The sequence below is a fragment of the Stigmatopora argus genome, chromosome 14 (genome assembly GCF_051989625.1).
Source record: "Stigmatopora argus isolate UIUO_Sarg chromosome 14, RoL_Sarg_1.0, whole genome shotgun sequence".
Lineage (NCBI taxonomy): Eukaryota > Metazoa > Chordata > Actinopteri > Syngnathiformes > Syngnathidae > Stigmatopora > Stigmatopora argus.
Window position 1 is genome coordinate 5515642 of NC_135400.1, and position 22593 is coordinate 5538234.

General features: G+C 38.6%; 2 protein-coding genes across 2 annotated transcripts in view; both read left to right on the forward strand.

The window, feature by feature from the left end:
* Nucleotides 1-12006, forward strand: part of myo15aa (myosin XVAa) — a 39561-nt gene extending 27555 nt beyond the window's left edge. The window contains exons 40-66 of the mRNA XM_077618550.1: nt 119-263; nt 349-442; nt 514-622; nt 2097-2215; nt 2290-2349; nt 2488-2563; nt 2719-2834; nt 3003-3121; nt 4078-4219; nt 4768-4879; nt 5184-5258; nt 5446-5648; nt 5801-5925; nt 6011-6074; nt 6162-6234; nt 6319-6392; nt 6472-6554; nt 6627-6757; nt 6946-7040; nt 8557-8634; nt 8798-8894; nt 8968-9128; nt 9310-9443; nt 10269-10402; nt 10478-10611; nt 11584-11724; nt 11820-12006. Coding sequence (XP_077474676.1) covers nt 119-263; nt 349-442; nt 514-622; nt 2097-2215; nt 2290-2349; nt 2488-2563; nt 2719-2834; nt 3003-3121; nt 4078-4219; nt 4768-4879; nt 5184-5258; nt 5446-5648; nt 5801-5925; nt 6011-6074; nt 6162-6234; nt 6319-6392; nt 6472-6554; nt 6627-6757; nt 6946-7040; nt 8557-8634; nt 8798-8894; nt 8968-9128; nt 9310-9443; nt 10269-10402; nt 10478-10611; nt 11584-11724; nt 11820-11921 — 2996 coding nt within the window. The 3' untranslated portion in view covers nt 11922-12006. The remainder of the gene's footprint in view (nt 1-118; nt 264-348; nt 443-513; nt 623-2096; nt 2216-2289; nt 2350-2487; nt 2564-2718; nt 2835-3002; nt 3122-4077; nt 4220-4767; nt 4880-5183; nt 5259-5445; nt 5649-5800; nt 5926-6010; nt 6075-6161; nt 6235-6318; nt 6393-6471; nt 6555-6626; nt 6758-6945; nt 7041-8556; nt 8635-8797; nt 8895-8967; nt 9129-9309; nt 9444-10268; nt 10403-10477; nt 10612-11583; nt 11725-11819) is intronic.
* A 3910-nt stretch (nt 12007-15916) lies between these two features.
* Nucleotides 15917-22593, forward strand: part of llgl1 (LLGL scribble cell polarity complex component 1) — a 39847-nt gene continuing 33170 nt past the window's right edge. Inside the window, exons 1-2 of the mRNA XM_077618985.1 lie at nt 15917-16361; nt 22329-22426. Of these exons, the coding sequence (XP_077475111.1) occupies nt 16281-16361; nt 22329-22426 (179 nt within the window). The 5' untranslated portion in view covers nt 15917-16280. The remainder of the gene's footprint in view (nt 16362-22328; nt 22427-22593) is intronic.

Below are 22593 nucleotides of genomic sequence, written 5' to 3' on the forward strand. Positions count from 1 at the left end.
TAATTTGGAATTTCTTTCAGATCTAGAGACAAAATATTTCTATTGAACTTGAATATTTTATATTTAGAGACGTTTGTAAGAAGTATGTCTGCATCTTTTTTTAATAATCAATTTTCAGGTCCAACAAGTGGCCATCAGCCTAAAGATGTGGTCCGTGCCAGTCTAAGTAACACGGAGCGCATGGAGCCCAGCCATGATATCAAAGACATTATTAAACAGCACCAGCCTCCTGGCATGAGTCCCCCTGGACCTTCAATCCGACGGTGCCATTCACACAGACATACACATATCCAATTCACATGAATGATATTATTGAAATTATCACCATGATGTCTGGTCTATGTCCAGGAAAGATGAAGGAAAGTTATTTCTGAAGAAGTCCGACCCCCATGAAGAAGCCATGGAGATCCTAAAAGACCAAATGGCTAATCTACCTCAAGCAGTACTTTAAACATGCACATAATCACTATATTCATATTAAAGTAAATTCACTGACCTTTTTTTGTGTGTCAGACTCAGAAGAAATATCAATCGTTCCATCATAAACAAAAGAGGGGAGATGCAAAAATAACAAATTCTCTTGAACCAACTCTTTCCAGCATGGGTTCTACTCCTCCGCAAGGTAAGCCACTTATGTAAGATTTTTTTTTAATGTCATACATACCATGGTTCACTTAATGTTGCCCGCTTGTAATATTTTGGGAAATGTATTTACTTGTCTGATACTGCATACTCAAATGCAAAGTAATTTCGATCATGGCTTGATCAGAAATTGATTAACTCATAGGCTGCAAGTGAGATGAGTAGACCTTCAATCCATTGTTAATTCACCGCCACCCTTCCACTTCAAATGGATTGGACATAAACTAGTGAAACACTTATGTAAATTCACAGCAGATTAATGATTGGACACCACAGAATTGGGCATTTACCATCATCTTAGGAAGGGCAACTAGTTTTCCTTTTTTTTAGGGCAGGGTTCGTACGTAGCTTCCGGACATCTTGGTTTAGCTGATTGGCGGTTGGAAGCTTAATCTTAGAGTGGATTTGACGCTTTATTTCTTCGTCCTCTCGGTTACCGATGACGTCATTTTCGTGTTGTATCGATACTAGTATCAATACCGGTGCAGGACTACTATTTATTTGGATTTCTATGCGTAATATTTAATAGCAATTGTGTTTGGTGGGTAAAGTTTCATTAAATGCTTTATTTTCATCTGGGAATTAAAACACAATTACTGTAATTGTATACTTGAATACTTTTTTCCTTTGCTTTGAACCTGTGGCTTAAAATCAGCCTGCTGCGTCTTCTATGTGGATTTTTACAGGCTGATAAACTGTTGGTTTGTCAAAACAATCAAAAGTATGATTTGTACTCAGTCCTTTTTCGAAAGGTTTGTCAACATGGAGTAAATTTATTTTACATTACTTGGCTCCTTAATTGATAGTAATGGAGGATAGTTCTACATTTTCCACGTTAACTAATTGCCCATCATTGAAAAAGCTAGATGTCCAATCCATTTGAAGTTGGAAGGATGATTCAAATTAACAAACGTCAGTCATCTTTTTGTTGGACACTCATCTAAAGAGTTTTATTTTAGTTTTTAAGAGCCACAAGATTGAATGTCTGTCATCAACATAGATTAAATTACCATGCCTGTCAACCTCTGCCGATAACTGCCCTTATAAATGATTATGATTCCCCTTACAAACCCCCAAAAAACCTTACAAACACCGTACGAGTCGTACGAGTCGTACGAGTCGTACGGTGTTTGTAAGGTTTTTTGAATTACTAAAAGAAAAAGAAACAATAAATGTGGGGTTCAAATATGGTATCGAATGTTGAATATGTTTTGTAATGCCTGCGGCTTAAAGTGTAATGCGGTTTATATGTGAATCTATACTATTTTCTATGGAAATTATTCTCAAAAATTTGCGGAAATTATTATAAGATAATTATTATTATTATAAGATCAATTTTTCTTAAGTGATTTGTCCTTCTCAATTTTACAATTAAGACTACATTCAGTACATACCACTGTTCTGCAAATTACCAATTAATCGCAAATATGTTAATGACTGATTTATGTGCCCAGTTTGCAGAGAGTTGCCAATCGAAGATGATTGCGTCATCCAGACGCAACTCCACAGCAGGACCAGTGATGAATATTATACTTACACAAATGTCCAATGGAAACTTTACCTGAGGAAGGAGGTTATTTGATAATACTATCAAAAATACACTTTTATACAATGATTTTCAACATTTATATTTAAAATTCCTTTCAGGTGTTTTATCCTAAAGAGAACCTAAATGATCCAGTGATGTTGGACATGGTTTTCAGACAGGTTGGAATTATATTATATGAATAGTTTTTAGATTCATTACTGTTATGCAGTCCAAATCATATATTGTGGAGCAACAACTAACATTTAAAAGTAGTATGCCTCATTTTTATATAATGCTTATTTTTCTGTCTTTTGCAGGTGGTACATGATACATTTTCTGAGGCCTGCATTCGTATAAATCACGAAGAAAGAGAAAAGATGAAAACTTACTTTGGTATATAATTTGAATAAGACTGCGCAAATTTATGACATTTGGAATAACATCTTGTGCTTGCATCCAACAAGTTTCTGTTGTGCATTTCTTTTGCAATCACAAGGAGGTTTTCTGTAATGACCCATTATGAATCCTATTGTACGTATTTCTTGCAGTGGAAAACCAGGTGGATCAAGTTACAGGAACTCACAATGACAGTATTAAGAAGAAGGTGGTAACCATGGCAAGAGACTCATGGGAGATCTACTTCTCTCGCCTTTTCCCAGCTTCTGTGAGCTTTTGGCATTTTTTTAATGGACAACCATAAAGCTTAGCATATTAGATATTGAATCATTATTCCATCCCGTTTCATTATGGTTTCTTTACCAGTAACATACTAAGACATACAAACATACATAGATGTCCATTACCATGCTTATGATTATGTTGTGTGTTGCAGGGCAGTGTTGGTACAGGAGTGCAGGTGTTGTCTGTGTCACATCAAGGCATTAAACTGCTTAAACTAGTGAGGAGCACTACCACTGCTCCAGACTACTTCAGAGTACTGAGACCTTACAGGTGCATCTTAGCCCTTTCATAATATTTTTTTCTGAAATGGATCTCAAACATGTGGCCTGTGGGATATTTTGTGCCCCCCTTTAATATCCAATTGTAGTATATTAGTGTTGCCAGCATGCATTTTGCGATGAGCACTAAGAAAAATACGAAAATAGGGAATAAAAACGACAATTTAAAATAGGAATATAAAGGAGAATAAAAAAAAGGGCAAATCAAAATTTTCCTAAAAAAATTTGGGGAAAAGAAAACTAAAGACATAAATTCAACTAAGTGTGGCCTTGTGTATTTTGCTATATATATATATATATATATATATATATATATATATATATATATATATATATATATATATATATATAATATTATATATATATATATATATATATAATATTATATATATATATATATATATATATATATATAATATATTATATATATAATATATATATTTCGTTATTTCGTTTTGACCTTGTTAAAGTGATATATAGTACATAAACCATTTCGTTGCCATTGATGACAATAGATCTCCGATCCATTTCAACTGAGAGGAACTGGAAGCAATTAAATTATCACTTCTAGTCCCTCCCAGTCCAAATGGATTGGACATCCATTGCCATCATACTCTGTGACATGGGCTAGCAGTGAATAAATTAAGCTTATGGTAACTTTTGAATACATTTCTATACTGTACTACTGTCCCCGAAATGGTTAATTATGATTAACAAACTGTCCTTGATTGGCCCTACATTGTTTGAAGCATGAAAATAGTCAAAGACGTGGGTAAAAATGAACAGGTTCCATTGACCTATTACCCTGATTCATTAATTACTTGGTTAATAGGTGTGTCCACGCTAATATCCTGTCCACAGATGTCCACAGAGTGTAGCCATAACTATTTAAAATAATTTAATTTTAAGTTAACAATTTCCTCTCTCTGTTTGTGACTTCATGAACAGCTACTCGGACATCCTGTTTGTGTCCGTTCCGTCCAAAAACATGTTGGAGTTCAATCTGGTCAATGAGAAGCTGATCCTGTTTTCAGCTAGGGCCCAGCAGGTCAAAAGCATGATTGACTACTTCCTCACGGAGATTCAGAAGGTCAGAAAGCTTTTCCTTGAATGTGTGTGTATGCAAGGCACTCACTTCTTCTCGCAATAGTGATAGATTAGGTAAAACCATGTGTAACAGAAAAAAATATTGCTTTGGACCAAACTTGTGTCGAATATTTATTTTTTAGGGAGATTTTCGCTAACTATGGGTTAGGCTGTGGCAATAAATCGATATTGTGAAACTCTGGATATTATTTCAGCAAGAATGGATATATTGTTTTAAGATGGAGTCACCGAAATGTTCACTGCAAAAATGTCTACATTCAGTCATTGGGTGCCATTGACTGTGCCAGATGTCCACTCCATTTTGAAAAAATATTAATTAGCTCTGTCAAGATGGATTTGATTTCTACCCCGTCAATGGCACTAAAAATATAAGCATTCACAGCCCTTTGCAAATCTTGGATTAAAAATCGTATCCTACCATGAGGTACCAGAGAATCCCACCGTCCTCAATGGGGGCAGGGCTTGGGCCTTCTCTATGTGCACAACATGTTACAATGTAGAGTAATGCATAAAATGCCACCATGTTGCCAGGATTCTAAGTTTATGGTGGCAGTGAGGAACTACATCAATGAGGACAGGACACTGCTGAGCTTCCATAAAGGAGATATCATCAGACTACAACACATGGATGGCCTGGAAGCAGGTGAGACCCACACCTGTACTCTCTCTCTATAAATCACAAAATGTAGTACATGTGCAATAACAATGCAATATCTTAGACTGTGCAATATTTTGGAATTACCTTGCCCGGACGTGACTTTTTAAATTACTTATTTATGTTTTTACTGGGGAAAACGCACTTTGTGGAGTAGCACCACCAATTTCGTTATACACAGCTGTGTATAATGACAATAAAGGCTTTTTGATTTGATTGATTTGATTTGCTGTTTACAGTACATTGACCCTAGGCTTCAAGATATGTCTATGAAGCACTTATGTTTCCTTAGGGAAACGTTACGGCTGCATCGTGAAGAAAAAGGTGATACTTCTGGAAGATATCAAGAGAGACACATCTGATTTTGGTGGGTAGGCAAACTGTTTTTTACCTTCTCTGTCACGGGTGTCCAAAGTATTGCACAAAGCGCTGTAGTGGGTCCAGGTTTTGTTCCAACCGATCCAACGAGGACAATTTAACCAATGAGGTTTCTTCTGAAACAAGCAGCACCTGACTACTGACAACTATGATTAAATTGGAAATACTGTGCGCAGGCTGGCGGTTCGGGGCCGTCCATGGTGTGTCTGGAGTTTTTCCTATGGAACATGTTCGACCTGTGGCCGCTCCAGACTTCCTGCTTCTCCCAAATGAAAGGTTGGAGCCTCGTGACCGACAAGGGTGCGTCGCTGCCTCTGCTGCTGTTGCCGTAGCGTTGGGCTCAGCTGTCGCGGCCCAAGAACTTGACCGCTCCACAGAAGTATGAATGTGTTACAATTAAACATGACTCAAAGTACTCAAAAAATTAAAACTGACCATTCATATATTTGTAATGACAGAGCTTTTAAATGGGATGTTTTGTTTATTTAGTATAAGAATGGAAGAATAACAGAATGCTACTCATGGTATCAGGTAGTAAAGGACACATACGTTGAGAACCCTGATGAAGAATTTCATGATATGTCCGTCTATGGTAACCAGTACCACATGTGTGAGTTTGCTAAGATGTACTTCAGAGAAGCACAGAGAAACAGGAAGTAAGAAGCATCGTAACGCTTTACAATCAAACTCAGATGCCAATGAATTCCCATACAAAATCTTTTGCTTGTATTTTTTCCACAGTGATCCAAAGGTCAAAAGGGGGAGGGTGGGCAGGGATCCATCTGATATGATCAAATTCTCCAAGGTACTGTGCATTTATCATTGCTGTCATGTTGTTTCATTTTTAACCAGCAATTCATATGCATTTTTTAAATATTTCATATCTTTCCAGTCTCCACTCCAAGGGTCTCTGATTGACTTTTCAGACAGTGGAATGAATAAAGTGGCAGCTGACATCTCTTCAGGTGAGAGGAGACATAGAGTCTAGATTAGTAAAAGTTGATCAAAAATAGTTGAAATCAATAATTGTAAACAATATTTACTGAAAGCTCTAATGAAGTTCATGGGAGACCTGCCACTGAAAGGTCAAACTGAACAGGACATTGTCACCACCATATTGAAGGTACAGTCGTCAATGCAGATAATGTCAGATTTTCTGTATTTTTTCTTTATCATTTTGAATGCATATGTTGTAACTTTAGTTAAGTGCTGATCACGGCTTGATGAAAGATGAAGCTTATTGCCAGGTGATGAAGCAAGTCACTGCCAACGACAGCTCCAAACCGTAAGACTCCACCACACAGACTCACAGGAAATACACGTTTTACCGAGCGTCTGATTGTGTTTCATTTTGTAGAGACAGTTGCCAGAGAGGTTGGAGGCTGTTGTACATCCTGACTGCTTTCCATCGCTGCTCACTTGTGATGAAGCCATTTCTCCTCAGCTTTCTACATGATGCCTGTGTCAGCATTGGACTGCAATACCAAGGTAGAACACTTGTCAATTAATCATCCCATCTGTCTGTTCTTTCATTTATCAAAAACTATGAATCCCTCCAGCCATCATACAGTTTTTTGACATTCATCTATGTACACATACGTTCAGGGCCTAACTATTAATTTGTCGCTAACCATCTCTCCATCCATCCTGTGATAGTGAGTGTTATTTGTTTCCAGGTATTGCCAAGGCATGTGAGCAGAACCTGAGGAAAACGTTTCAGTATGGGGGACGGTTACAGTACCCCAACACGATGGAATTGAAAGCAATGATGGTTAGTGTCAAAGACTACTGTTGCACTCAGATCATCTTTTGCGTCTCAATACAAATTTTGATTGTGTGGTTTCAGTTGATTCTGATACATATACTGATATATACTATTTAAAATACTACATACTTGATTTTAAAGTAATATTTTGGCATTTTTCTTGTTGACTTATTGATTGGTGAATGCCCTGTACTAGTCATAAACTAATTGCTGGGAGGGTGCATCTTGACCAGAGGAAGAAGTAATTGTGGCAGCCATTAACAAACGTTTTTTCACTGTCACCTTTGATGTGCATCATCGTTTTGAGTAGGGCACAGGTGTCAAAGCGGCGGCCCTAGGGCCAAATCTGGCCCGCCGCATCATTTTGTGTGGCCCGGGAAAGCCGACTTTCTGTTTTAGGATCAAATTAAAATGAAGATTATAGAAGTATATTATATTTCGAGATTTTCTCCCTTTTAATAATAATAATAATCGGACATAGACCCTGTCGTCATCATCAACAACAAAAGCCTACTTGTCACTTTTAAATCAATAATTGCATTTTTTAATCCATTTTTTTCTGTGTTTTTCATCAAATCATTTTGTAATATCTAAAAATTATTTTCAGTTTTCCACTTTAATATGGAAAATAATTAAAGAAAAACTTGGTTTCCTTTTGAAATGAAAAACAAATGATTAAAAGAAATCTTCCCTTACTAAGAAAAAAACCTCAAATAAACATTGTTTTTAATGTTGCTTTTAATCCATTTATAAAAAAAAATATCTAAATATTATATCTGAAATGGTCCGGCCCACATGTAATCGAGTTGACGTTAATACGGCCCGCGAACCAACCCGAGTCTGACACCCTTGGTGTAGGGCAGGGGTCGGGAACCTTTTTGACGAAGAGAGCCACAAACAATTCATATTTTCAAATGTTATTCCTTGTGAGCCATACTACGAATTTAAAAGTCAAAATACATACATGTAAACGAGTGCCTTTTCAATTTTTTTTTTGTAATTTCACCACTTTTAAAGTGGAAAAAATGAATATTTTTTAAAAGATTCTTATGCTGTTGCTAATCAATGAGAGGGTGCATTCCAGAAGAGTCTACTGCAAAAAAAAAGAAGATTAAAGCAAAAATAGAAGAAGATTAAAGCAGTTCTAAATGTAATATCTCAGTTCTGTCAACAGCGATTTCCATATTTTAGCTCACAGGTTAGCAAAAAGCCAGATGCACCCATCAAAAGAGCCACATGTGGCTCCCGAGCCATAGGTTCCCTACCCCTGGTGTAGGGCATGAACTCCTTTTTTTGTGTTTTTAGCAGGCGGCCATCTTGGGCAGGGCTACCAGTGGTTGGAAACTACAGCTTGAAAATTACATATTGCGCCGCATCGCCACAATATTTCCCTGTACTTTTTGATACCAATTATGTAATTTTAGAGCCATATCAGTACAACAATTGTATACTAAAGAACCCTTGCCTCCTACATTTAGCGTGTTTGTTAAATACAGCTTTCTGATGGGTTATGCGTGCACAGGCAGGGCGGAGCTCCAAAAGACAGCTGTTTCTGCTGCCAGGTGGGCTTGAAAGACACTTGAAAATCAAGACATGTTCTGTAAGTGTACACCCAACTTTTGGATTTAGTAAAAATGATGTTATACTAGGCTTCAGACAAATCCAGTATGTGCCTAGAATATGCATCGATCTTCTGTACCGCTTATCCTCAACAAGGTTCGCGGGGGTACCTGGATAATTTTGAACGTAATCTTTCATGTCAGGTCGCACTGGATGCCATTGAGGAGCTTTGTTATGAAATGGACCTACACAGAGTGGAAGCTTTGGATGAATATGCCATCTTTTTGGTCACAAACGGAGGTAATAATGATAACTAGAATAATTTCCATTTATAACTGCTAAGGTTTATTTTTATTTAATCATTTTTTTGTAGGTCAGAATGTCCGTCCCCTAATCAAGAGGGAATATATTTTGGATGTTGCTACAGAAGCGGAACTAGTTGATGCCAACTACAGTCTTTGGTTCCGCAGAGTCATATGGAGCCTTGCTTTGAAACTTGATAATGAACTTTATGTTACCATGCTTTATAACCAGGTAAAATGATCAATGACCTTATTGTTGAATTAATGTTTTTTTTACCACTACCACATGTCATCATTTCAGTAATGTAGTGTATTGTATTCCTCGTGTTTCTTCAGTTGCAATTGTATATATTCCCTTAAATGGGGTACTCAAAAGTGAGGACTAATAAATGACTTACTTGTGTTTGTGCTAGGTATTGCCTGATTACCTGAAAGCCTTACTGAGTGTGGTCTCACTAACTAAGGCCAGTGAACAACATCTGCAACAGCTTTCCAGACTAGCTGCTCTACAGCACCGTGCCAAAGATGCTGTCAATCTGCCCATCATGTAAACATTCCTTCAATATATTCCTTTGTTAATTGATTTATGTTTAATATCATAGTGTAGGCACTGAAGTCCTGCAGGTACCTGAATGAAAAAACAAAATTGAAGATTTTACAGTTAAGCACAATTCTACTGCATAACACAGAGAATGGATATAATTATTGATCCTCTCGCTTAACTAAAAATTGTAAGTATAATATTGAAAACACCTTTGGGTATGAAAATATGCAGTGTTACACTGTGAACTTTAAACACACCAAATCAGATTTTCAGCGGTCTATTTGATAATATCTATCAAAACATATGTTTTTGTTCTATATTCAGCCTAAAAATGGCAACTTATTCCAGGTCTACTGTTTTTTGTTTTGTATTTTTGTGTTTCAAACAGTCCTTAAATGTAAGATGCAAGAGCTGAAAACGATAAGACAATTATCGTTTTCAACTCTTGCTTTTTACATGCCTGCCTTTACAGCAAAGAGCATGAATCATAAAAAAATAGTACGTCTGTCCTGCCCTCTACTAGCAAATTCCTACTCTATAGCTGGCTACCTCGTACTGGCTAAGAATTCCTCAATAAATCAGCCCTGGTACAGAAAATCACAAATCAAGCTCTGAGGATTAATAGATATTTGCCTGTACTAAGTAGGTACCAATTTTCAAGTCAATCGATTCACAAATGACAGAGCAGTAGGACTTAAAGGTAGTGTCCACAAGAAGAATAACCTGAATTGTAACATGATGGGACTTCAGCCCGTAAAAGCAGCATGCACATTAAGTTACTATTTTATATTTCATACTAGCTTTTGTGTATGTGTTGTGCATGTTCAGACATGAGCTGCAGGAGTATATTCCATCAAAATTGTACAGCAAACAAAATCCACAGCAGTGGCTCAGCATGATAACTCAACATATGCAGAAGGTTCAGCATTTAACCCCACACCAGGCCTGTGCACAGTTTCTTGGTAAGACAGCAGATCACAGCAGCTTTGTAGTAGCAGTAGATCCGTTGTAAGTGAATCTCTATGTCTTGCCCTCAGGTCTGGTGAGTCCCTTTCCCATGTTTGGTTCTTCCTTCTTCTACATCCAGAGTTCTAGCTCGGCCTCCATCAAAGCTCCCTGTATCTTGGCGGTGAATCTTAATGGACTCCACTTCCTTAACAAAGACACTCACGTATGAGATGCTGTCACACAACACACACACACACAACGAATTTAAACAGACATCACAACCTGATGAAGTGTTACTTAAGTTTTCTTATGAATCAATCTAATTCGAGTAATTGAATGAGTATGAATGAGTTGAATGGGGTTTTGTTGCCTAACTCTTAAACTACAGTGAAAAATACATTAAAACATAGCATTTGGCCCCCTCTATTGGATTGCTGTGCTGTTTTAGGCTGACAAGGTTAAAATATGCAAAAAAGTATAGGAGAAAATCAAAATTCAAATCCCTCAAAAGGGGTAATATTGTGAGTTCTGTGGAAGAAAAAAAACTATCCCCCAAAAAGTTCAAAATGTTTTCATGTTATGCCAGGGCGACCCAGCGGATGAGTGGTTAGCGCATCAGCCTCACAGTGGGGGACCTGGGTTCAAATCCAGGTCGGTCCACCTGTGTGGAGTTTGCATGTTCTCCCCAGCCTGTGTGGGTTTTCTCTGGGTACTCCGATTTCCTCCCACATTCCAAAGACATGCATGGTAGGCTGATTGGACATTCTAAATTGCCCCTAGGTTTGCGTGTGAGCGTGAATGGTTGTTTGTCTCCTTGTACCCTGCGATTGGCTGGCCACCAATTCAGGGTGTCCCGTGCCTCTGGCCAGAAGACAGCTGGGATAGGCTCCAGCACGCCCCACGACCCTAGTGAGGATAAAGCGGTTCAGAAAATGAGATGAGAAATGAGATTTTATGTCAGTCATGGACAAGAAGTACTTAGTATTTCAGTCACATGGCTCTATAAACAAATCAGATCAGCCTGATTCAAATAGCGAATTAATTCTTGTCATCTTTAATAACAATAATTTACTTGCATAAATTACCAAACAAGCCTTTATTCTGTTCTTCAAAAAAAACTTTCACAATTTTCAGTTTCTACTGTACATTTTAATGTATTTGTGTACACTATGCTTTTATTTATAAATCTGGTTAGGAGACCATGGTGCGATTTCCTTTAAAAGAGGTCCAGTCGACTCGCACCCAGAGACCAACATCAGGCTCAAGTTACCCATACGTTGAGATAATGATAGGAGACTTGCTCAACCAACGCACAACACAGCTTCAGCTCGAGCAGGTGTTTTGCTAAGTGTATACTTGTTTCGTTGTCATTCTTGATAATTGTTTTTTTAAATTTAATCACTAACATTCTTCGTATGATGTGTTTTCCAGGGCCTTGAGCTATGTAGGGTGGTTGCCATGCACATGGAGAACATGCTCTCTGCCAGAGAAAAGAGACTCACTTTGCCACCAAGCGAAATCACACTACTATAGCATAAAAACATAACATAAGACCTGCCTGGCATGATGTAATGCATTTTTTTCATGTAGAAAAGCCAAAATCTTCACAAAATAAAGTTGTGATGTCATGGTATATGCCATTTTAAGACAGAAATACTACATACAATACCGAAAATTGAATAACCATTACGCCGTCACGCTGAAGCCAGTGGCAGTAGCTCTGTCCACTCTTATGTTTTTCGTGTTTTACAGCCCTTCTATCTTTTTTTTTATTACATTTTAATATTTCTTAATACATTCCTTTTTACTTTACTTTGTACCTTATACTTTTTACTTTAATGTTTTTCCAACTTTCTTTGTTCTGTTAGCCTGGCTTCTTTCGGCTACTTCTTTTTTTGGAACCATTCAGCCATGCCTACGCTGTCATACACATGGGACTAGCTGTTACAATACGCAGCAGAAGGACCAACAACTCAATTACCGCTGGAAATTTGGAGCTGGACAAAAGTGCCGGGAGAAGAAGCAACGCTTCTGACCAACCATTCCATCATGGGATAAGGTGGAAGAGCTGTCGGCGCTTACCAGCAACGGAGTCGAGGGGCTCTACTCTGTTACTGTTGTCTTCAGCTCCAGACTACTGAGGAACTGTGCGGATAAGATTGGAAGAGTGACTCTGCATATTCTGTACCTCGGTCCCAGTCTGCAGAAGTTCCCCATCTTGTGGAAGACTTCCTGTGTGTGGTTCCAGTTTTTGTCCAACTTTACAACGTCTTTTTGAGTCTGTATCCGTTTTAGCTACCACAGCGGAGATGGCGCCGTTCAAGTGGCAGCCGGCGGCGGTAGCTCCGTCCACTCTTGCTCGTTTTGTGTTTTTGCTGCTTTGTACTTCGTGCTTTTGCTTTGTTGTTCTGTCTAATCACCCTCTTGCTACTGCCACAATGAATTTTCCCGAATACGGGATGAATAAAGCTAACCAATCCAATCCAATCCAAAAGCACAAGTGTAGAACAGGGGGGTCAAAACTATTTCACAAAGGGCTGCAGTGGATGTGGGTTTTCATGCCAACCCATCAAAAGGACACCTTTTCACCAATCTGGTGTCCTACAAGTGCAATCAGTGGATTGCAGTCAGGTGCTTCTTTTTTTCTGCAGAAATCTCATTGTCAAAGTGCCTTGCTGGATCGGTTGGAACAAAAACCTGAACCCACAGCAGCCCTCAAGGACCTGTTTGGCCACCCCTGCTGTAGCACATATAGTTTTCCCCATGTCCATTGAATATACTGAATCTACCTCTCTTTTTAGTATCTGGAAAATTTATATCTACTTCATAACATGGTAGTGAAATATTTTAGACAATTCCATGTTTAAAAAAGTTTGGGTTGTTATTTTATCTAATCACATCAACACCTAATTTCAACAATTATTTAAAAAAAATGAATATTTTATCTCTGGACCTCCTAATATATGCACCACATCCCACTTATCTTTTATATACTAAGAAAGAACAGCACTACCCTCAAAACAACTATATACAATGTTTCAAATGTGCTGCCCGGTGGACGAGTGGTTAGCGTGACAGCCTCACAGTTCTGGGGTCGAGGGTTTGTACCCAGGTCTGGACCATTCAGTGTTTGCATGTGGGTTGTGTAGGTTTTTCCCAGGTATTTTCCTCCCACATTCCAAAAACATGCATAGTAGGCTGGTTCATTGTTCATTTAACAAACCGCGTATCCTCACAAGGGTTGCGTGGGGTGCTGGAGCCTATCCCAGCTACTTATGGGCACCAGGTAGGGGATACCCTAAATCTGTCCAGACAATCTCAGGGCACAAGGAGGCAGACAACTATTCACGCTCTCACAACTTAGAGTGTTCAATCGGCCTACTCTGCATGTTTTGGGGATGTGGGAGAAAACCGGAGTACAGAGAGAAATCCCACACAAGCCCAGGGAGAACATGCAAACTCCACACAGTGATCTGGGATTGAACTCTCAACCCCAGAACTGTGAGGCACTCTAAATTGCCCCTATATATAAGTGTTAGCGTGAATGGTTGTGTGTCTCCTTGTGTCCTGCACAAGGGCTGGGATAGGCTCCAGCACCTCCACAACCCTTGTGAGGATAAGTGGTATGGAAAATAAAAGATTTGGTAGGCTGGTTCGACACTCTAAATTCTCCCTAGGTATGAATGAATGTGCAGTCACACAATTTGACACAAAAGTGGAAGTCAGTGTCACCAATTCTGTCTTTGCTGAGTTCCTATTGTCACATGGATGACTCTTAGGAAATTGGGATGAGTAGGGCTTCCTTTCTGAACAATACAATGGTTTGGCTGGCCTTGATTACAGCTATACTAAATTTGAACAGCTACTGTATAATGTACCCTTATTCTAAGAGTAAGAGTATGGAGTTCTATTGTGGTAGCTGCCAACTACTATTTCCTGTTTGTCTTTGCAGATGTTAACATTTTGTGCATTCCAAGTATACTTTAACATAACTTTTGCTTTTATACTGTGGGGAGGGGAGTGTTACAGACACTGAATTAATCATTTTTACTGCCGGCCATGGATTCAAGGTGGAGAGCAGATGGAGTTCACATTTTACAATGCAAATTTGTCAGCATTTATTTTGAAATGTTGTGTAAAATGTGGGTATAAATATTATTATTTATCATAAAATCGTGAAATAATTTTCAATCAGTTTGTAGTATAAGCAGCTATTATGAGTAAATATGTTTCTTTTACACAGGTGCCTTTATTTTATACCTCAATTAAGGTTACCTTGCATTTGTCAGACTGCCTCAGGACAACATTGGCTCTTTGTTACCATCTACTGGTGTGGAGTGTATGACAAATGCAATGTAAAGTGTCTTTGAGTGTTCTAAAATGATTATTCATGTGAATAAAAATCCAGTTTTTAAAAAGGGAAAAGGTAACCGGAATAAAATCCATCCATAGAAAAAATGTATTAATTAAATGTTAAATCCAAATCACTTAGGGTTCGATCCCTAGCTGGTTCTCACTGTGTGGCGTTTGCATGTTCTGCTCGGGCATGCATGGTTTTTTTTCCCAGGTACTCCGGTTTCCTCCCACATGCCAAAAACATGCATGGTAGGCTGGTTGAACACTAAATTGCCCCTAGGTATGAGAGTGAGTGTGAATGGTTGTCCGTGTCCTTGTGTCCTGCGATTGGCTGGCCAACAATTCAGGGCGTCAATGGCCTGGTGCCTGAACTCAGCTGGAATATGCTCTAGCACCCCTGCGACCCTTGTGAGGATAAGTGGTACAGAATATGAATGATTTAATTAATGGGTTCACCTACTTATATTTAGGTGCATCTGTGATGTACTTTGGGGTGTCCCCCACCTGCTTCCTCTGGTTGGCTGGGATAGGCTCCAGCACCCCCGCGATCCTTGTGGGGATAAGTGGTATGAAAATGAATGAATTCAGAAGCTTGTTGGACACTCTAAATTGCCCCTGAGTATGAGTGTGAACGTGAATGTTGGTCCGTCTCGTTGTGCCCTGTGATTGGCTGGCCAACAATTCAGGGTGTACCCTTCCGGGTGCCCGTAGTCGCCTGCGATAGGCTCCAGCACCCCCTCGTGACCCTTGGGGGGATAACGAATTAATAGTTCAGAAATATATTTATAACTATATAAAAATAATATAAATCATGAACTTGAAATATATATATATATATATATATATATATATATATATATATATATATATATATATATATATATATATATATATATATATATATATGCATATAAACATACAATTTCTTTTTTTTAATGACCGAAACAGTCAGTTACCCTGTAAATGGTTAATTATATAAGTGTCAACTTTTGAATAACTTTCCAAAGAAGTGACCACTATCCTTCAAAGGATCAAAATTCCTTTTCGAAATCAAAAAGGTGGATCAATTCTTTTATCACTGAACTTTATAATGTTGAGGTTCATTTTAACTACCATGACATGCCGTTTCAACGCTTGCCTATGGACTTTAACAGGAAGTGCTTCTGCGCGGTGCATTCTGTGCCACAAACCCAACACTACCGCTGTGTTCTTGCCTGTGTGGGCGTCGCTGAGTAATTGCCCCCAGATTTCTTCGCTCTCATTGGCTGCTAACAAAGGGGGTCCGTGTGAACCGAGAGAAGGGGGAGCAGTGGTCAAAACCTTCCCCGAGCCGAGTCGGTCCAGACGGACTGAAAAGAGGAGAACCGCCGCCCGCTGTAGCGTCGCAGCCTCGTAAGCCTCGCGCTCACCCCGCACGGGCTAGCCGGCGAGCTAGTACGCTAGTTTAGCCGCGTCCGACTACACCGCCCAGCCCGGGTGATACCTACTCCCTTCGTGTTCTGCCCCCTGTTTTGCGCCCCTCAACCCGGCTTCAAAATGATGAAGTTTAGATTTCGTCGGCAGGGCACTGACCCGCAGAGAGAGAAGATAAAACAGGAGCTCTTCGCCTTCAACAAGGTAAAGTGACGGGACAAGACGCCGCCTCTCCGAAACTACTGCTAGTGTTCTTCCAAGTATCGGTTGAATGGAGCAAGTCGGGATCTCTGTTTGCATTCCTCGCGTTTTCGACGTTTTTTCCTGGTTCACGAGCTCTTAACAACAAAAAGGATCCGGAACGATTGTGTTGTAGATCAAGCAGGGGCGCTTTGTTGATATAACTTGGGTGCTGGTTTCACTTGTTTGGTCGGCGTGTTAATTGGCCAAAGGCCCGCGTCCCACATTAACAACATTGAATTGATTTGAAGATCGCCAAGAGTAACTCCGATTAGGATTATTGCCATCGTTGCAGATTAGCTATCCTAGATTAAGCAGTGTTGAATCTCTTTCACGCGGCACTGTAGTGCGTAAACGTTCCATGTCTTTGCTTCAGTGTCAAAGACTCATTTAGTTTACTGTAAGTCTTCAAATCGAAGGGTTTGTTTGAGTTATGGTAGGTTATTGTGTCATATTCCCACATTTTTCAAGAATATATTCTCCCAAAGCCTAATCATTTTAAGATCTCATCTCATTTTCTGAACCGCTTTTACCTCACAAGGGTTGCGGGGGGTGCTGGAGTCCATCCCAGCTGACTTTGGGCCAGAGGTGAGTGGACACCCTGAATTGGTAGCCAGCCAATCGTAAGGCACAAGGAGACAAACAACCATTCGCGCTCACAATCATGTCTCGCGACAATTCAGTGTCCAATACCGGAGTACCCGGAGAAAACCCACACAGGCGAGAACATGTAAACTCCGCACAGGTGGACCGACCTGGATTCGAACCCAGGTCCCCTACTGTGAGGTCGACGCGCTAACCACTCACCCGCCGGGCCGCCCTCATTTTAAGATTTTCATTAGCTGAGGAATAACAAAACTAAAAAAGGTTTCTCCATAATTAATTGAAAATCATTTTTTCAAATTGCAGAAACATCTTATACCAATAATACATTTGCTCTCTTGGGTTGTTAAAACTGTTGAAAAATATAAAAGTATCGATACTGAATTGTTGCTTCGGATACGATATTTGGTTGGAGAAAAGTATCGGAACCAAGGTCATCAAAGTTTGTAATGTAGTTTCTACACAGACAAAAAAAGGAACTGTTGTATTATTTATTTGTTCAAGTTGTTTACATCTGTTGCATAGTATTAACCTTAAATTTTGTCCTAGTCAGTGACATTTATTTTATTCATTTATATTTGTTTTTGCACTAGGTGGCCAAAATTTTCTTGCCATTGGGTAAATTTGATTTTGCACTACTCTTCATAGTATTAATGTTTTAGGATATAGTTTTACATAGTCCATTTTTTTAATAATTTAGTTTTTTTATAGTTTTAAAATGCTATCAAGTATTTTTAGTATCAATATCGAATTCAAAATTTTAGCATCTCCACAATACTAGTTTTATGCCATTATATTTTCATTCCTGAATGTTTACCTGAATTTAAAAGTTCCTCTGTGACTTTCTCTAATCTTAAATGTTGGGTTTTCAGTGCTATAACAGCTTGCAAGATTTGAATGTAGCTTCAGTGAAAGGAACCATTATGGCCAGATCTTTTTTTCCTCAAGTAAATGAAACTGGCATACATTTACTATCACATCAATCAGTTTTGACAGTGCGTTACGAACACAAATTTCTCTGGGAGAAACCATTATTCATCACCAAAATTCCCATCGTCCCAAAATTCCCATCGTCGCAAATCTCCAACTTACTGCTTAGCCATTGTGAGAACAATTCTACTATACTATAAAGTCGCAGTAATAATCAAGTTGGTATATACATTATGTTGTCTCTGCTGGACGTAATGGTTGCTTGGGTTTCCAAACACCACCTGATATTGCTTTTATTTAGAGTTCTGTTGAAAAATCACGTCACTCCCTGTAAAGCTTTTTCTATGCCATTGTGTTGGGGCACAAAAGAACGTTGCATCAGTCTGGATTGTATTCAATGTCGTACATATCAGTTGCACTTGCTCTGTGCATAAACAACCTACCTGAGATGTATGTCTTTCTTGAATGTAAAATGTTCGTATTGTAAAAGGTGTGCAGTTTCTTTTTAAGTTTAACTGACCAAGCGTAAAAGAAAAGTTGAACATTAATGTAGTGTGAAACATTAACACTAAAATAGTCTGATACATTGATACCTTTGATACCTGACTGATTCCTCAGAAGGATACGAAGTACTTCTTACAGTTTGGTTCATTTTACATATATCAGAAATTGATTATAATTTTGGAAAAGGCTTGACAATGCAAAGCCATTGGTTATTGTGCTCTTCTCTTGGTGTCTTTGTGAGTAAGGAATTTAGAGGTAAAATTATTTGGGATTCTACCTGACACCAGCAACTCCTGATATTATATAATGAGGTTCAGTTATCATATTTACCATCTATATCGTATAACAGTAACAGGTAAACAAACGTGACCTCTATGATTTTAGTAAGAAATGCACTTAAAGTATACTTGATTTCCTTTAGATCTGTGCTTTTTAATTACTCCTTTTCAGACAGTCCAGTTCTGCTTGTGTGCCTTCCAAATTCAGGTACTTTGAAATGATGGCATCAAATGTGATTAGTGAAAGAGTTTTGGTAGTTTCAACCACCTGGTCATAGTGTGACAGTGAGAGAGCATGACAAAAGGGTGTGACATCTAACAGCTAGGCAGATATGGTTTAATAAAATCCCTTGAGTAAAATAAAATTTTCAACACCAATTGTAGACCACAAAATTAGGCATGGGCGATATGACTTTTTTATCACGATAAAAAATATCAGTATCAATAATTATCAGGATAACTATCACATCTTTTGTCGTTCAAATTTCAAACTTCTGTGAATAAGTAAATACATTGTTTTCCTCGTTATTCAATTATGAAACTGTTACCCAACTTAAAAAAAAAAGAGAATGTGAAATATGATGATTTTAAAAACTTTTTGTTGTTCTGTTGTGCAAAAAAGATGAACTTCCTTCATACACTCTGAAAAGTAATAAAAGATAAAACGTACAGACATTTTGACAGGCATTTTTATTATAAATTTGCCTTCAAACCAAAAGTTGCAGTGGAATTTGAAATAAATACAATAATAAACTGAAGACATGACCATTGGCAAGCAGACTATATTCACCCTCACAAAAAGAACCAATGAGTTGGATGAACTTAACCCATTTTAACCCAAGTTTTTTATTTTTGCAACATTTTAATAACAGTTGCATGAAATGGGGTCAACTCCTTGATATCAAGTAAGAAAAGAATTACAGGCTGTCATCAAATTAGGAGAGTGGGTTGAAATGGGTTAGGAAAATTTTCAAGAAATGTTTAAGGGGCGTTTTAAAAAAGAAAAATATCCTTTCCGTGTCTTTGTTTAAAAGAGCCCTACCCTGTCAGAATATCACTTACTGGGATACCATGACATCATGCCCTATGTTAGCCAATCAATAACCTCTTCTGCGTCATCCTGTATACATGTTAGAGAGAGAATTAAGACTGTTGGCTGATAACTTAAACCTGTACCTGCAGGCTTGAGGGATTAGGTGGATATGTTGAGCGCTGCCGAGGTTCAGTCAATCGTGTTTGATCTCAGTGTGCCTCACGTGCGTTCATAAGTACAGATAAAGTACATGACACGGACACTTCACTTGGATCTTTTAGTGGGTAGGCTCGATGTTGTCCTGCATTTCATAATCTCTCAACTTTGGTTGTGTTATAGTCCTTTCATTTTCATGCCGAAAATGTCAATCACTACTTCGGGTTAGGGTCTGGTCGGGCCAGGCTTCTCTCGCTGGAAAAAAAGTATACTAAAACGATGTGTCTTCTCTCTCGCTGACTTTTTAAAGATAGATATATGTTCTTAAAAATGTATACTAAAATGATGCGTGGATACTAAACTAAGGAATAGCTGTTATAAAATACATAATTTGGATAAAACGGAGAAGGCGCTGTAATGTAATTGCTATGTCACGACTAAGGCCAGAGCAGGCTCTGCCCACGTCACATGAACGCCACCCTCTTGATATTCCCCACAAGTCCGCATCTATTTTGACCTGGAATCCCCAATATGGAGGAGCAAGAAGTTAAGGATAAACTAAAAACTGAAGAACTGGAAAGAAAAAAATGCTTAAAATTGATTGTTGAATATGCTAGAGAAACCTGCGTTGGCTTCGCCAAATGTAGTCAATGTGGCGCTTTGCTTTCATACGAGAACAAAAAGGCCGGCACCTCGACGCTGAGCAGGCATTTAAACAGCTGCACATAAGTGATGATCATCAAATATTATCATATAAAAGATGTAAATATTTATACAGTCTTGTTTACCTTAGATTTCATTACAAAAGACAGGCTTTAATTTGTTATCTTAAATCACCCTTCCTTCTCCCGACCCGGGAGTCCTGAGTCCTAACAAATAAAATATGAAATTTCTGGTTTGTTTTGGGCTCGGGACTGCAAATCAAGTTAATTGGTCGGGTTGGGCCGGGCCGGGCTTTAATACCCGTGGGTCAGGTTAGGCTGGATTTTTTTCGGCCCGATCTTACCTCTTGTCCGGAACAAGTGTTCACGTCGCATTAGCGCCCCCATTTTTCGTGGTGTTCGGGTGGTGTAATGTGAGTTTATAGTTATCAACTTTTATAGAATTTTTTTATTTTTGTTGACAAAAATGATTTGGCAATAATTACTGTTTTCATTTTATCACGCATGTTTACCACAATTGCACATAAATGAACTATGAGTTGTTTTAAAATGTTAAATTCTTAAGATACTTCAATTTTTTTTATTGATTTGGTAATTGTCTTCATGCACCATGAAGTGTTATTTGTGCAGTGACACACAGTCTCATGCATACTTTTGAACGTTGGACACCAGCTGCCACAACTAACGCTGAGATGTTTCTCAACCGGAGTGTTACTGCACGCCTGTGTTTACACTGCACACCCTGTTTATGTTTTACTTCCCTTCTAAAATCAAATAAGTGCTCTCCAAACGCTTGGTCACTGAAAAAGCTAGGAATGTCTAGATCATATTTTGTGCATGCATGTCTGAGTCAGCTGATTTTAAGGATTTACCGATACCGAGTTCTGATCAAATCCTGTGGAATTAAATTTGAATAATGCTTTCCCAGCATAACATGTATATAAAATGATTACTTGCACAACAGTACTAGTTTCAACAAAGGCTAAAATAACTCTTTAATTTGGCAATTAAGTTGTGCAGCAATGTGGTAAATTGAGCTATTTTGGTAGTATCTCATTCATTACCATTGAATGTTGAAGACAATGAATCCATTTTAACTAGGAAGGTTGGCATTCAGTGTTAATGTTTCTTTGCCAATTGGATGATCATTGGATGAAAATTTATTGGATGTCTATTGCCGTCAATTGCAGCTGATGAATTGATACTTAAAAATAAAAATACATTTCAAAGACCCCAATCAGATTCTCTGAAATTGTCGTGATCGACCCCATTTACAATCACGTAACTGGATCGGGGACATCCTTAGAGAACTTTTCCATCAAAACATTTCTTCTTTTGCACAGCTAAATTCTTTCCCAGCTGTGGAGTCTGGGGTTACAAGGACCAACTTTAAATTTGTATGGATTCAATTAAACAATGTTTGCAGAGCATCGCTCATAAAGCAATGCTGCCAATTATGTGAATTCTTCACCAACTTTATTGAGGGTGTCCTCCCTTTTAGACGCCTTAGTCTGACCTGTGTAAACACACTCAGACACTGGAGGGTGTGCATTATGGTTCAGACTCTACAAATCCGTGAGAGACACAATTTCTTGCCTTAAATTAAATGCATTTGGGCTTCTAACTGTATTGTGTGTGGGCTGGTTGCCAGTTTTTTCTTGTTCATCCACCTCTGTTGTTTAATGTGTTGTTTTCTCACCATTTGTGGAAAGATGACTATAAATCTGTCTGTTCATTGTCCTCACACTGTGTGTCACTTTGACAGACGGTGGAACATGGATTCCCACATCAGCCCAGCGCATTGGCCTACGACCCTGAGCTGCAACTCATGGCTATCGGTACAAAGGCAGGAGCCCTTAAAGTGTATCCTTTCTCAACATTAAGCTGTTGCATCCAACCTGTTCATGTGGGAGGTAGGAATGGCTAAGTCTAATGAGAAGCTGTCCAATGGGTTTGTTAAAACTATAACCAGTTTTCAGTTTTATCTAGTGTGTGTGCGTGTATTTTATGAATCTGTCTTTTGTTTCTAC